This window comes from Camelus ferus, chromosome 22 (genome assembly GCF_009834535.1).
Source record: "Camelus ferus isolate YT-003-E chromosome 22, BCGSAC_Cfer_1.0, whole genome shotgun sequence".
Taxonomy (NCBI): domain Eukaryota; kingdom Metazoa; phylum Chordata; class Mammalia; order Artiodactyla; family Camelidae; genus Camelus; species Camelus ferus.
Genome location: NC_045717.1, coordinates 24,539,253 through 24,551,564, shown reverse-complemented (window position 1 = coordinate 24,551,564; position 12,312 = coordinate 24,539,253). Strand labels below are relative to the sequence as shown.

The window sequence follows — 12,312 nt, the reverse complement described above, 5'->3', positions numbered from 1 at the left end:
CTAGACTTTCTCCCAGCCCTGCACCCATCACAGCTGGCAGTACCCAGCCCCGGAGGAAGAGGAGGTTGCAGACTCCTGGGCCTCAATGTCTCATCTCAGACCACAGTGTGACCTCCTTTTTCAACTAGAAAGAAGAGGGTCAGTGTTCTTCACAGAAATGTTCCTGTCAACCACAGGGAAGTCCCTCTGGTGGCGCTCTGCCCACACGTCCCAAGTAGGTACACACAGCTTCCCAGCCTCCTGCTGCCCAGGCCTCCCCCCTCCTTCAGACTTTCAGGAAGGACTTTTTGTCTTTTAGGTTATTTATTTATTTAATTTATTTTTAACGGAGGTCCTGGGGGTTGAACCCAGGACTTTGTGCATGCTAAGCATGCGCTCTACCAGTGAGCTATAGCCCCCTCCCCAGAAAGGACTTTCTGAAACTCCACTCTTCACCTGTCCTCTGCAAGGGGTGATGCTGGAGATCATGGATAAAGTCAGCCCCAAGCTGACGGGCTAGACAGAGCTGGATGCAGACATTCCTAGCCCTATGGATTCTGGGCAGGCAGAGAGGCTTCTGGAGATTGTGAGCACCTGGGGCTTTGTGGGATGTATAGGAGTTCAGTTGTGATGTAGGGAGGGAAAGGCAGCATTGGTAACTGAACAACTGCTTAGGCAAAAGACTTTAGCTTTTCAGTAAATGCAAAGTGTGAATAGTCAAGGGCCAGATCTTGGGGTGGATGTGTGTGTAGGGGTGGGGTGGGTGGGTTGCTGTGGAATTCCAGTTTGATTAGCAGCCAAGAAGTTGCTTGGGTGAACGCGTGGACTAACTGAGGCACTAGGAGGACTAGGGATGGGCTCGAGGTCACATGGCAGTTGAACCCAGGCATCTTGACTCTCAGTTCCGGGCTCTCTCCACCTCAGACATCATTAGCAATATTGCCTGGTGAGACCCATGCTCTGGGGGTCCCGGGTCTCGGCGACCCCAGCGCAAAAGGACTACATTTCCCAGCGTGCCACGACGGGCGCGCCTGCGCGCAGCGGCCAGTGATGGAGCGCTGACTGGGGGCGCGGCAGCGGCGGCGAGGGCTCGGCGGGCCATTGGCTCCCGGCAGTGGCAAAGGCAGCCTGGGGACTAGAAGGGCGAGTAGGACCCGCGGGCCTGGCAGGAGAAGACCTGGGTTGCAGCCATGGAGCACCAGAAGGTAAGACCGAGGCGGGGCGAGGCGGGGCCCGCAGCGAGGGTGGACGATGGAAGAGGACCAGGTGATGCCGCAGCGCCCTCCCCGCACCCCTCTCAGCTGCTCTGCGGCCGAAGCCCCTCCCCGCCGTAACCCCGCCCGGATCTAGCCCCCATTCTGGATGCAGCCCCCGACCCTCGCCGCGACCCCACATCATCTTGGCCTGGGTTCAGGCGCATCCCCTCCATGTTCCCCTCACCCGCCCAGTATCCCAGACCCAGCCTTGACTCCATCCCCTATGCCTTCCACTGGGACTGCGGACCAGGTGTCCCGGCCCCCGCCCCACCCTGGAGGACGCCCCGTCAGCTCAGCACAGGTGACCCCATTGATCTTGCCCCGCCTGGAAAAGGACCCATCCAAGGCCTGGGTAGGGCCCCAGGCCCCAGTAGGATCCTCCCACGCCGCCTCTTTCCGTCCCGGCATCCCCGACCCCAGGCCTCCGGGCCCTTCTCCACTTACCAGGTCTTCCTCATCCCCTTCCTCAGGTACCTCCTTTCTCCTTGTTAATCCCACCTCCCAGCATAGCCCCTTCCCCAGAAGACCCCGCGTTCTGCAGGCATCCTTTTCCTCTGGAGTTTCTTTCCCCAAGCTAGCCCCTCACCCCAGGTCACGCCCCGCCCTCAGAATATAGGTACCTGGTTAAAGGCATTGTGCTCAGGCAGACCTGGCTGGGCCCCAGGGTCTGTCCTTTCCAAGACGCTCTCTTGGAGCCTCAGTTTCCTCCCCTGTGAAATGGACGTGCTCACAGAGCCCACCTGCTCTGTGAGGAATGTAGGGCCAGAGCTCCGCCCAGGTCCTGCCGGTGGCAGGTGCCCAAGCTCATTGGCAGGGTAGCCCCCACATGCCCTCCCTGGATCCCTGGAGGGCAGAACAGGGAGCCTCAGGTCAGGGGTCCCAGCCAGGCAGGTTGGGGGGCTTCCCTGTGTGTGTGTGTGTGCTTCCCTGGGGCAGGAGGCTCTGCGGAAGATCATCACGACGCTGGCTGTGAAGAATGAAGAGATTCAGAGTTTCATTTACTCCCTCAAGCAGATGCTGCTGAATGTGGAGGTGAGGAAGGCAGCCCCCAGGAGGGAGGTGGGGAGGGGCAGCCAGAGGGGCTAACCTGATGCTGATGTCCACGGGACTCTGGGCTCGGCTGCCACATCCAGGCCTGTTTCCCCATCTGAGCACTGGTTTGCCAGTCCTGGCCGTTCTGACCCCATGACGTCTCTCCAAGGCAAACTCGGCCAAGGTGCAGGAGGACCTGGAAGTGGAGTTCCAGTCCCTCTTTTCCCTCCTGGAGGAGCTGAAGGAGGGCATGCTTATGAAAATAAAGCAGGACCGTGCCAGCCGCACCTATGAGCTGCAGGTATGGGGGGCAGGCTCTCTCCAACCCCTGCCCAGGTGCCATCCCCCACTGGACCCCTCACACCCAGCAGAGCCCAGCCGGCGTCAGTGTCTTCCTCCAGACTTGCTCTTCCTCCTGTGCCCCTTCCCAGAGATGCCCCCATGTGTCCCCAGTGTCCAGAGCCAGACCCTCCAGGGGTGCTGGCCTCACCTCCTCTTTTCCCTGGGCTCTTCCCAGCCCCTTCCTTGGCCTCCTGCTCTTCCCCTTAATCCCCCCTCCCACCCCCCCACCCCTCCTTTACACGGCCCTGCCCCGACATCTGGCTATTCCTCCCCTCCCATCCTCACCCAGCGCTTCTAATTCCTCAGCCCTACCCCCTGGTCCCCCAGATCTGACGGCATCACTCCTTACCTGATCCCCCCCCATGGCTCCCATGGGGTCTCAGATTGCAAGCTGGGGTCTCTGGGGCTGCATTAGAACCTCCTGAGCAACTTCCTGACAGCCCAGATTCCCATCCCCAGGGAATGTAGCGCCCTGGGCTCAGGTGGGGCCGGGCGTGTGTGATCCCCAGGTGATTCTGATGCCTGTCAGCAGAGAGGCCCAACCTCCCCCTAGCCTCTGTCTCCCACCTGGAGTTGGAGAAGGGCATGGGACCCGGGGGCCCGCAGGCAGTGGGGGTCCCTGGGAGGGTTTGATGCGGTGGGGTGAGGTGTCTCTTCCCTTGGTGCCATGAACCTGTAGAACCAGCTGGCTGCCTGCACACGAGCCCTGGAGAGCTCCGAGGAGCTTCTGGAGACGGCCAACCAGACCTTGCAGGCCACAGACAGCGAAGACTTTCCTCAGGTGGGCACTTCAGAAGCCAGACTGCTAGGGCTGCCGGATACAACATGGAACACCCAGATACATTTGCGCTTCAGATCAACCACAAGTCGTTTTTTAGAATAAGAGAATAAGTGTGGCCCATGAAACATTTAGTCTAAGTATGTCCCAAAGATCACCTGGGACATACGTACACTAAAAAAAATGTATTTGTGGTCGATCAAAAATTCAAATTTAACAACGAATAATTTTTCAGTATGAGCATATCCCGTGCAAACGTTTGGTGTAAGTATTTCCCACGTGCTACGTGGACATATTTATGCTAAAATACTTATTCATTATTTATTTGAAATCCAGATTTAACAACGAATAGTTTCTTAGCAACACACTGCAAGCGGTATCTCGTATGTCTGAAATATTGGATGGGACCTACTTATACTAAAGAAATCATTTATTGTTCATCTGAAATTCAAACTTAACTTGGCATCCTGTATCTTTATTTGCTAAGCTAACCGACCGTATGTCCTGGGCACTGGCCAGAAGGCAGAGGTTGGAGTGGGAGCCTGTCTTTGCCCCCCGCCCCTTCGGGGCGCGCTGGGGGCTCTGCCTCAGGGCTGGGCACCTGCCCACCAGCCAGCCGGCTGGGCATCGTCTTCCTGTCTGCATTGTGGCTTTCTAATCCAGTGCACAGAACTCTGTGGATTTTATTCTGTTCCTCTTTCTAGGCTGCCAAGCAAATCAAAGATGGGTAAGATGCTGGGATCTGGCACCCACGCCAGTGCCCCACCCCGGGTGTGAAGGTGGGGACGCCCAGGTGAGGGTCCCTCGGCCCAGAGCCCTGGACCAGAACAGGGGGGAGGGGGATCCCTACGCACACCTCAGAGGACTAGGCCTGGGCGTCCACCTCCTTCCCTGCAGTGTGCAGGCTGCTTCCACCTCCTTCCCTGCAGTGTGACAATGGCCCCTGCCTTCCGGCTGTCACTGAAAGCCAAGGTCAGCGACAACATGAGTCACCTCATGGTGGACTTTGCACAGGAGCGGAGGATGCTGCAGGCACTCACGTTCCTGCCTGGTGAGAGGAAAACTCGCTGGAGGGTCAAGATTACAGGGAAATAGCCAGGAGTCTGGGGGGTCCCTGAGGCAACGCCTGGAGTAAGGATGACAACCATTTGTGGAACCCCCAGGAGGCCCTGCTCCAGGGGTGGAGCCCTGGGGATGCCCACCCCCAGTGGGTGGAGCCACGGGGGAAGCCACAACCCTGGCTAGTGCCACAAGGAGGCCTCACCCCTGGGTGGAGCCCCGAGGAAGCCCCATCCTGTTACCGAGCCCTGAAAAAAGCCTCACCTATCAGGTGGAGTCCCATGAAGGCTGCACCCCCAACTGGTAGAGCTCTGGAAACGTTCTGTCTCCAAATAGTGGAATCCAGAGAAGGTCTAGACATTTGTTGGTTGAACTCAGAGAAAGCTCTTCTCCATTCCCTACCCTTTGGTGAAGCCCCAAGGAAGCCCCAGAATCCAGAGGGGTTCCCCCAACCCTGGGATCCTGAGGAGACCCCACCCCGAAGAAGGTCTGTGTGTGGGCGGGGTTACAGCAGGGCCTGGCCCTGCAGGCCCAGTACCCTAACCCCACCCCATCCTCTGCCCTGGGCAGTGCCTAGCGCCCCCGTGATCGACCTGGCCGAGTCCCTGGTAGCCGACAACTGTGTAACCCTGGTGTGGCGCATGCCGGATGAGGACAACAAGATTGACCACTATGTGCTGGAGTATCGGCGGACCAACTTTGACGGCCCGCCCCGCCTCAAGGAGGACCACCCCTGGATGGTCATCGAGGGCATTCGGCAGATGGAACACACCCTGACCGGTAAGGGCAGCTCCGGGCTCCCGTTTCTGCATCCATCAGCCGGGGCTCGTGGATGATCCTCAGGGCTCACGGGGTGAGGACAGCCTGGCTGGGCTGACTGGGAGTAGCAGAAGTAATAAGGAAAACACTGCTGGCGGCCTCCACGCCGTGTATTGAGGGCTTCCTCTGCGCTAAGCATTTTACCCACATGTAATGGGCATGCTTATTATCGCCATTTTACAGACGAGTGAACCGAGGCATAGGGAGAGAGGGCATCCTCCATCCCTGTCATCTCTCTGACCCAGCGTTCATTCATTCATTCATTCTAATTTACTGAGTGCCTGCAGGGTACCAGGCACTGTCCTTGCAGTAGTGAGCAAAGTGGGTGAAACCCCCCCCTCTCCTGGAGCTGGTGTTCTGGGGGTCACCGCCCCACAATATGGGGGTCTCCTTGGCAGTTATAAGAAAGCAGAAAGCCAGGGGGAATCCATCCGGCTGGTAGGGGAGGGTCTGCAGGAGGGTAAAGTCAGGGGTCCCTAATGAGTTAAGAGGCCATCCTGAGCCAGAGGAAACCCTCACGGGCGGGGAGAGTCTCGCTGACAAGCTAACTAACACCCCAGCGCTTGGACTGTAATCAGTCTGTTCCTTGTCTGTAATTAGCATGCATGGGTGATAACGAGTATGCCAATTGCAGGAAAGAAAAGCCACCGGCAGACCAGAGGGCCTGAGCTCTTGGTTTATCCTTTGCATGGGAATCAAAATAAACACATCCCATTTTTCCCCCAATCTTTTTTTATTGTGGGAAAAGACACATAAGGTAAAATTCGCCTTCTTAATCATTCTTAGTATACAGATCAGTTATTCAGTCCATTCATAATGTTGTGCCAGCACCATCCCCACCATCCATCTCCAGAACTTTTCATCTTGTGAAAGTGAAACTCTGTCCCCATTAAACACTAACTTCCATTCCCTTACCCCCAGCCCTTGGCACCCAGCATGCTACGTCCTCTCCCTGATTGTTAGTACTCATAAGCACCTAACATAGGTGGAATCACACAGAATTTGTCCTTTGGTGTCTGACTTATGTCGCTGAGCATCATGTCCTCAGCGTTCATTCACCTTGTAACGTGTGTCAGAGTCTCCTTCCTTTTTAAGGCTGAATAATATTCCACTGTATGGCTAGACCTCGCTTCCTCCAGTAGTGGCAACTTACATAACTAGGGTCCAAGACCAGGACCAGGACGCTGGCCTGGGTGCACTCCGCAGTGCTGACTCACTTTTCACTAGTTTTACACGCATTCATTCACGTGTGTAATCCCGTAGGCAGTTTTATCCCATGTGTAAATTCATGTAACCACCACCCCAATCAAGGTGTAGATCTTCTCTACCATAGGCTTCCTGATGCATCCCTTTTACCCCTCTGGCCTTTTCCAAAATTCCTTGTGAGTGAATTCCTCAGGGCAGGAAGTTGAATCCCTCACAAAGACCTGCGATATTGATCATGAGGAATTCACTCACCTGTGTGAATAGCCTGTGTGATTATTTGCAGTCCACCTACTATCTCGTTGATTGCTTGAGAGACAGGAAGGTTTGGGTTAAATGCTTGTAACTGACATTCCTTGACTCATCTCATCGGCACACAGAACCCTGCTCAGTGTGGGGAATGCGACTGCTGGTTCGCAGAGTGGGTGGTGGTCTTAGCTCTGGGGCAGTAGGTGGCGCTAATGAGCAAACCACAGACTTCTCAGAGAAGGGATCCAAAGAAGGGTGAGGCAGTCTGGGTGGGCACCTGGAGGAGGTAACAGCCAGACTGAGGGCCAAAGGAGAAGGGGGGAGAGCAGCCTCCAGGCAGAGGAACAGCCTGATCAAGGGCTCAGAGGCCAGAACACCGAGCCTTTATGCCTGGATCTAGTTAAGTTTGCAGAGGGAATACCTGTGGGGAGAGGGGAGAGGAGGAATGGGGACTTTACACTGAGGGCAGGGAGAGCTATGGGAGGGTTCAAAGCAAGAGGTGCTGAGTGTTGCTGGAGAGGCCCAGAGAATGAGCATCCTGCAGGGAACACTTGAGGCAACCGGATGTGTGGTCTGAGCTAGAGGTGGGGCTATGGGTGCTGTGGGTGGACAGGTGGTGCCTGAAGGGCGAGAAGGGGACAGTGAGTAAAGTGAGATGAGCAGGGGTCCCAGACGGAGCCACCTGGACACTGAAGGGTACAGAGGAGCCTGCAAAGAAGACCAAGGCCGGGGAGGGTATAGCTCCAGTGGTAGAGCGCGTGCTTAGTGTGCACGAGGTCCTGGGTTCAGTCCCCAGTACCTCCTCTAAAAATAAATGAGTAAACCTAATTACCCCCCTCAAACAATTTAAAAAAAAAAAAAAAAAAGAAGACCAAGGGGGAGCAATCAAAGGGGGCAGCTAGGAGAGAGCAATGCCTTGGCGCCTAACTTCCATGAAGGAAGGAGTGCTCAGCCAGGAAATCCTGCAACATGGGACTAACAAGGCCAGAGGAGGAAGATGGAGTGAGGCAGCCGAGGGTGGGGTGTGGACAGCTATCCAAAGAGGTTTAGCTTGAGGGGGAAGACAGATTGATTGTTGCCTTTATTTTTTTAAGATTAGAAGAAATTAATAAGGAAAAAGGACAGAAAGGGAGGGTGGGATCTATCCTAGTAGCAGGGAAAATCTTTAAGGAATCAGGCATGGCTAGATCCAGGGGCTCAAGCAAATGACTCGCTCAGCTCTGTTCCACACACTTATCGGCTCGAGGGGCTGCGTTCTCAAGGAGGCTTGCCAATGCACTGGCAAATTTTCCCAGGATGAGCTTCCTCCTAGCTGGCCAGCCCAGGGGAAAGGGGGACTCTGTTGGCTGTAATACCAGCCAGAGTCCCAGGGCAGATTCTGATTGGCCAGTGTGGGTCATGTGCTTTTCCCTGGATCAATGGCTGTGACTGGGCCATAGGGCATCCTGATTGGCCAGCCTGGGTTGGGGGCAGAGCCAAGTCATCCATAGCCCCTCAGATAAATGAGATCAAGGATGGTTTCTCAGGGGTAAGATGTCATTTGCAAGGTGCTCCTTAGAATGAGGGGCAGTGGGATTACTGTGGGACACAGGGGGCCTCTAATCTATTGCTCAAAGTGAACAGAATGTTGTTAAGATCCCTCTGTTGCCTCGTAGGTCTCAAGTTTGACATGAAATACATGAATTTCCGTGTGAAGGCCTGTAATAAGGCAGTTTCAGGCGAGTTCTCCGAGCCAGTGACCCTGGAGACACCAGGTGACTGGCTCCCATCCCTACCCCGGCTGTGACTCCATAACCCCTTACTCTCAGGGCCCCAGGGACTGCTGTCTAATGAGAATCTTCTATTCAGGGTTCTGTGGCCCTTTTTGCCCTGGTTGCCAGGAAGCTCAGTGCTCAGTCTACAGTTGATTCCTTAGCCTGAGTGTCTGGCATAAACTTGGTATTGTCCTTTGGTTTTGCAGTTAATTTATGTAGTTGATTCCATTATACCTGGATGGTTTTCACACACACACACACTCACTCACTCTGTCTCACTCACTCTCTTTTCCAAAAAATAGCTAACTGCTCTATAGAATTGGGAATGGAATGTCAGTAGTGAAGATAGATTACTTAGCCTCCCAGAGTGACAAATTTGTGTGTCCAGATAGGAAGTCCTTCTGCAGTCTAGCTTAACTCTGTCATGCTGTAGCCCAGCCCCTTTCCTGGGATTAATCCCCAGTGGATGTGTAGGGCAGCACAGTGGTTTGAAAAAGATTTCAGACCTGGGAGACCTTTAGGCAGCAAGCCCTTGGCCTTCACTCCTCTGGCTACATGTTCTGCCCCCTCCACTCTTCCTCATCTCATTGCCTGGTGTCTTTCTGCCTATTGTCTCCATATCTGTCTCTGAGCCTTTGTCTGTTGGTCTCTTTGTCTCTCTCTGTCTCTTAGTCTCTGTTTCTTTGTCTCTTTCTGTTCTCTTTCTTCTCTCTTTGTTCCTGTCATGGCCTGTCTTGGTCACTGTCTGTCTCTCTCTGTCTCTGTGTCTCCGGGTTTCCCCATCTCTGTGACTCCCGCGTCTGCCTGGCCCCAGCGTTCATGTTCCGCCTGGATGCGTCCACATCCCACCAGAACCTGCGGGTGGATGATCTCTCCGTGGAATGGGACGCCATGGGCGGGAAGGTGCAGGATATCAAAGCTCGCGAGAAAGATGGCAAGGGGCGGACGGCGTCTCCCGTCAACTCCCCAGCCAGGTAGCCTGCCCCCTCCCCTCCCTGAGTCTCTGGTGGAGGAGATCAAGCTGGACATGGACACACAGAGCCCAGTGTGGTCAAGGCTGGGGTGGAGGGAGGGACACAGAGCTGGGCGAGCCCAAAGAGTGAATGAAAGGAGGGGAGACTTTGAAATGGGTTTTGACAGTTGAATAGGAGTTTTGCTGATGAGGAAGGGCACAGGCATGTTCTGACATGAGAGGCCCAGTGTATGAAAAGAACCACATACTGTCAAGGAATGATGAAAAGTCCGTGGTGGCTGGGGTGGGCCAGGGAGCCCTCCTATGGGGAGGTGAGTTCTGAATTGAGCCTTCCCCCTCCCTGTCACCCACAGAGGTACTCCATCTCCCAAGAGGATGCCCTCGGGTCGTGGGGGACGGGATCGCTTCACAGCTGAGTCCTACACGGTACTGGGTAAGGAGAGGAGGAGGGAGAACTCTGGGCAGGGCCCTGATGGCGGGTGATGGGAGAGAATTCCTTTGGTTGGGGAAACCAAGGCAGCTAACAAAGATTCTGTGGGAATGGTCCCAATAATGTGTTACTGTGTCACTGGGGGAGTGGGCAGATTGGGGGATGAGGGATTACTGGGGGGAACCAAAGCATATGGATGCTGTGGACTGGGGAGTGGCTGGGCTCTGGAGGGGGGATTTCCCAGGGTCTGTGGAGTAGCTGAGACTTGGGGAGTAGCTGAAAATCAGGGAGCAGCTGGGACTTGGGGAGTAGCTGGAAAGAACAGTTGCCTTTGAGCAGCTGGGTTTATGGAGGAGCTGAAGAAAGACGGGGGCTCCAGGAGGTGGCTTAGGGTGTGTGGAAGAGCCAGAAAGAGTCACTGAGTCTAAGCGGAGAGAAGGACTAGGATTAGAGGAATGGTTAGCACCGCAGGAGTGACCGGACCCTGTGAAGGAGAAGCTGGAGTCCAAGGAGGGGCTGAAGTTTAGAGGGAATCACCAGCGTCCAGAAGAAAAGCTTGAAAAAGAGGCTGGGGTGTGTGAGGAAGCCAGTGTGGTCTGTAACATATGGCAGGTGTGGGTGGAGGATGACGAAGTTGAGGAGTAGCTGGTTTTTAGGGATAAATGAACACCTGAAGAGATGTTAAGGTTCTCTAGAGGGTCTGGATTTTCTTGGAAGCATCTGGGATTGGAGCAAGTTGGGGTCTGGGGAAAAAGCAGGGAATGGTGTGGGGGAGCCTGCAGAGTGGCCAAGAGTCAAGAGGGAGATATCTCACCCATCTGACCCCCAGGAGGAGCCCGGACTCGTGGTTGGGAGCAGCAGGCCTAGAGAAGAAATGTACATGGGGACCTGTCCTGTGTCTTGGGGGGAGCTGAGGTCTTAGATGGAGATGAGCTGCCGTCTGGTGGGGCAGGAGTGTGCGGAGAAGCTGCAGCTCAGGAGTAGCTGGATCAGGGAGTAGCTGAGGTGGCCAGAATCTGGATCTGGACTCCAGGGAGGATGTGGACCTCGGGATAAGCTAAGGGTCTGGAAGAACCTGACCTCCACCAGGAGCTGTGGGTGTGGGTAGAACCTAGATTCAGAAAGCAAAAGGAAGGGGAGTATCTCAGCATCCTGGGGAGTATCTGGACTGCAGAAGGACTGACTCCCCGGAGGCCTGCGGGATTATGTGGAGTCGGACAGGAGCAAGGTTTGGGGATTATCTAATCTCTGGGAAGGACTGAGGACAGAGGAGTATCTGAACATGGAGGAAGTTTCTAAGGCCTGGAAGTATCTGGAAGGACTAGCTCAGACTTATAGAGAATCCGAAAGGACTAGTTGAGGCTTGGGGAGTATCTGGACTTGATGAGTATCTGGTGGGAGCTGATGGAGCCTGGGAGACACCTGGAGGCACTAGCTATGGTCTGGCTGCCCCTTTCTGGAAGGGCACCTAGGACCCGATTCTACCCAGTCCCCCCGCCCACCTGTCCCACCCGACAGGGGACACGCTGATTGATGGCGGGGAGCATTACTGGGAGGTGCGCTACGAGCCGGACAGCAAGGCGTTTGGCGTGGGGGTGGCCTACCGCAGCCTGGGCCGCTTCGAGCAGCTGGGCAAGACGGCCGCGTCCTGGTGCCTGTACGTCAACAACTGGCTGCAGGTCAGCTTCACTGCCAAGCACGGCAACAAGGCCAAGGTGCTGGACGCCCCCGTGCCCGACTGCCTGGGCGTGCACTGCGACTTCCACCAAGGTGACCCCCAAGCACCCCCCCAGCCCGTCCAGCCGCCTTGTCCACTGTCTCCCTGCCCAGACCCCTCTTACTGGTCCCCCTGTCACTCTCGCCCTCCACCCCAGGCCTCCTGTCCTTCTACAACGCCCGCACCAAACAGCTGCTGCACACCTTCAAGGCCAAGTTCACACAGCCACTGCTGCCGGCTTTCACGGTGAGGCCTCCTCTGCGGCCCAGAGATAAGAGGGGGTGGCGTGAGTGCTGGCCTCACTGCTGAGCCTCTCGGGTCCCCTCCCTGTCCCTCAGGTGTGGTGTGGCAGCTTCCACGTGACGACAGGCCTGCAGGTCCCCAGCTCTGTGCACTGCCTGCAGAAGCGGGGCAGTGCCACCAGCAGCTCCAACACCAGCCTCACCTAGGCCCCCAGACCGCTCACCAGCTGGGCTGATTTGTGGGGGGCTGCCTCCAGGCCTTGGCTGTTTCAGCCGGGCACCCTCCTCTCACTTGCTGCTTGGAGCCTTAACTCCTGATGGAGGTCACCAATGGGGAGCGGGCCCTGGGGTGGGCCCTTCTCCCCACCTCACCTCCTAATAAAGGTCAAACACTGGCCAGGCTGCGCTGCTGGTTCTTTGGGACTGGGTGGCCCTGGGTGTGCCCGGCCCTCTCTGGACCTCAGCTTTCTTGGCTGTAA

General features: G+C 55.8%; 1 protein-coding gene and 1 long non-coding RNA gene across 3 annotated transcripts; one reads left to right on the top strand and one right to left on the bottom strand.

The window, feature by feature from the left end:
- Positions 1-292: 292 nt before the first annotated feature.
- LOC116659056 lies at positions 293-1,984 on the bottom strand. The gene is made up of 2 exons (XR_004314346.1): positions 1,856-1,984; positions 293-1,141 (listed from the first exon to the last, which is right to left on the bottom strand). It is a non-coding gene; the product is annotated as an uncharacterized LOC116659056 (long non-coding RNA).
- Positions 1,037-12,234, top strand: FSD1 (fibronectin type III and SPRY domain containing 1). Of its 2 annotated transcripts, XM_032465895.1 has the most exons (13): positions 1,037-1,184; positions 2,172-2,267; positions 2,437-2,568; positions 3,289-3,390; positions 4,092-4,114; positions 4,317-4,438; positions 5,017-5,226; positions 8,373-8,471; positions 9,286-9,445; positions 9,798-9,877; positions 11,393-11,644; positions 11,749-11,837; positions 11,930-12,234. In XM_032465895.1, exons 1-13 carry the CDS (start codon positions 1,170-1,172, stop codon positions 12,038-12,040), a joined length of 1,491 nt encoding a protein of 496 aa, XP_032321786.1. In that variant the 5' UTR covers positions 1,037-1,169; the 3' UTR covers positions 12,041-12,234. The 2 variants fall into 2 exon arrangements, with proteins under 2 accessions (XP_032321786.1, XP_032321787.1); XM_032465896.1 differs by lacking the exon at positions 3,289-3,390 and having other exon boundaries at positions 1,047-1,184; positions 11,930-12,116.
- Positions 12,235-12,312: the final 78 nt, after the last annotated feature.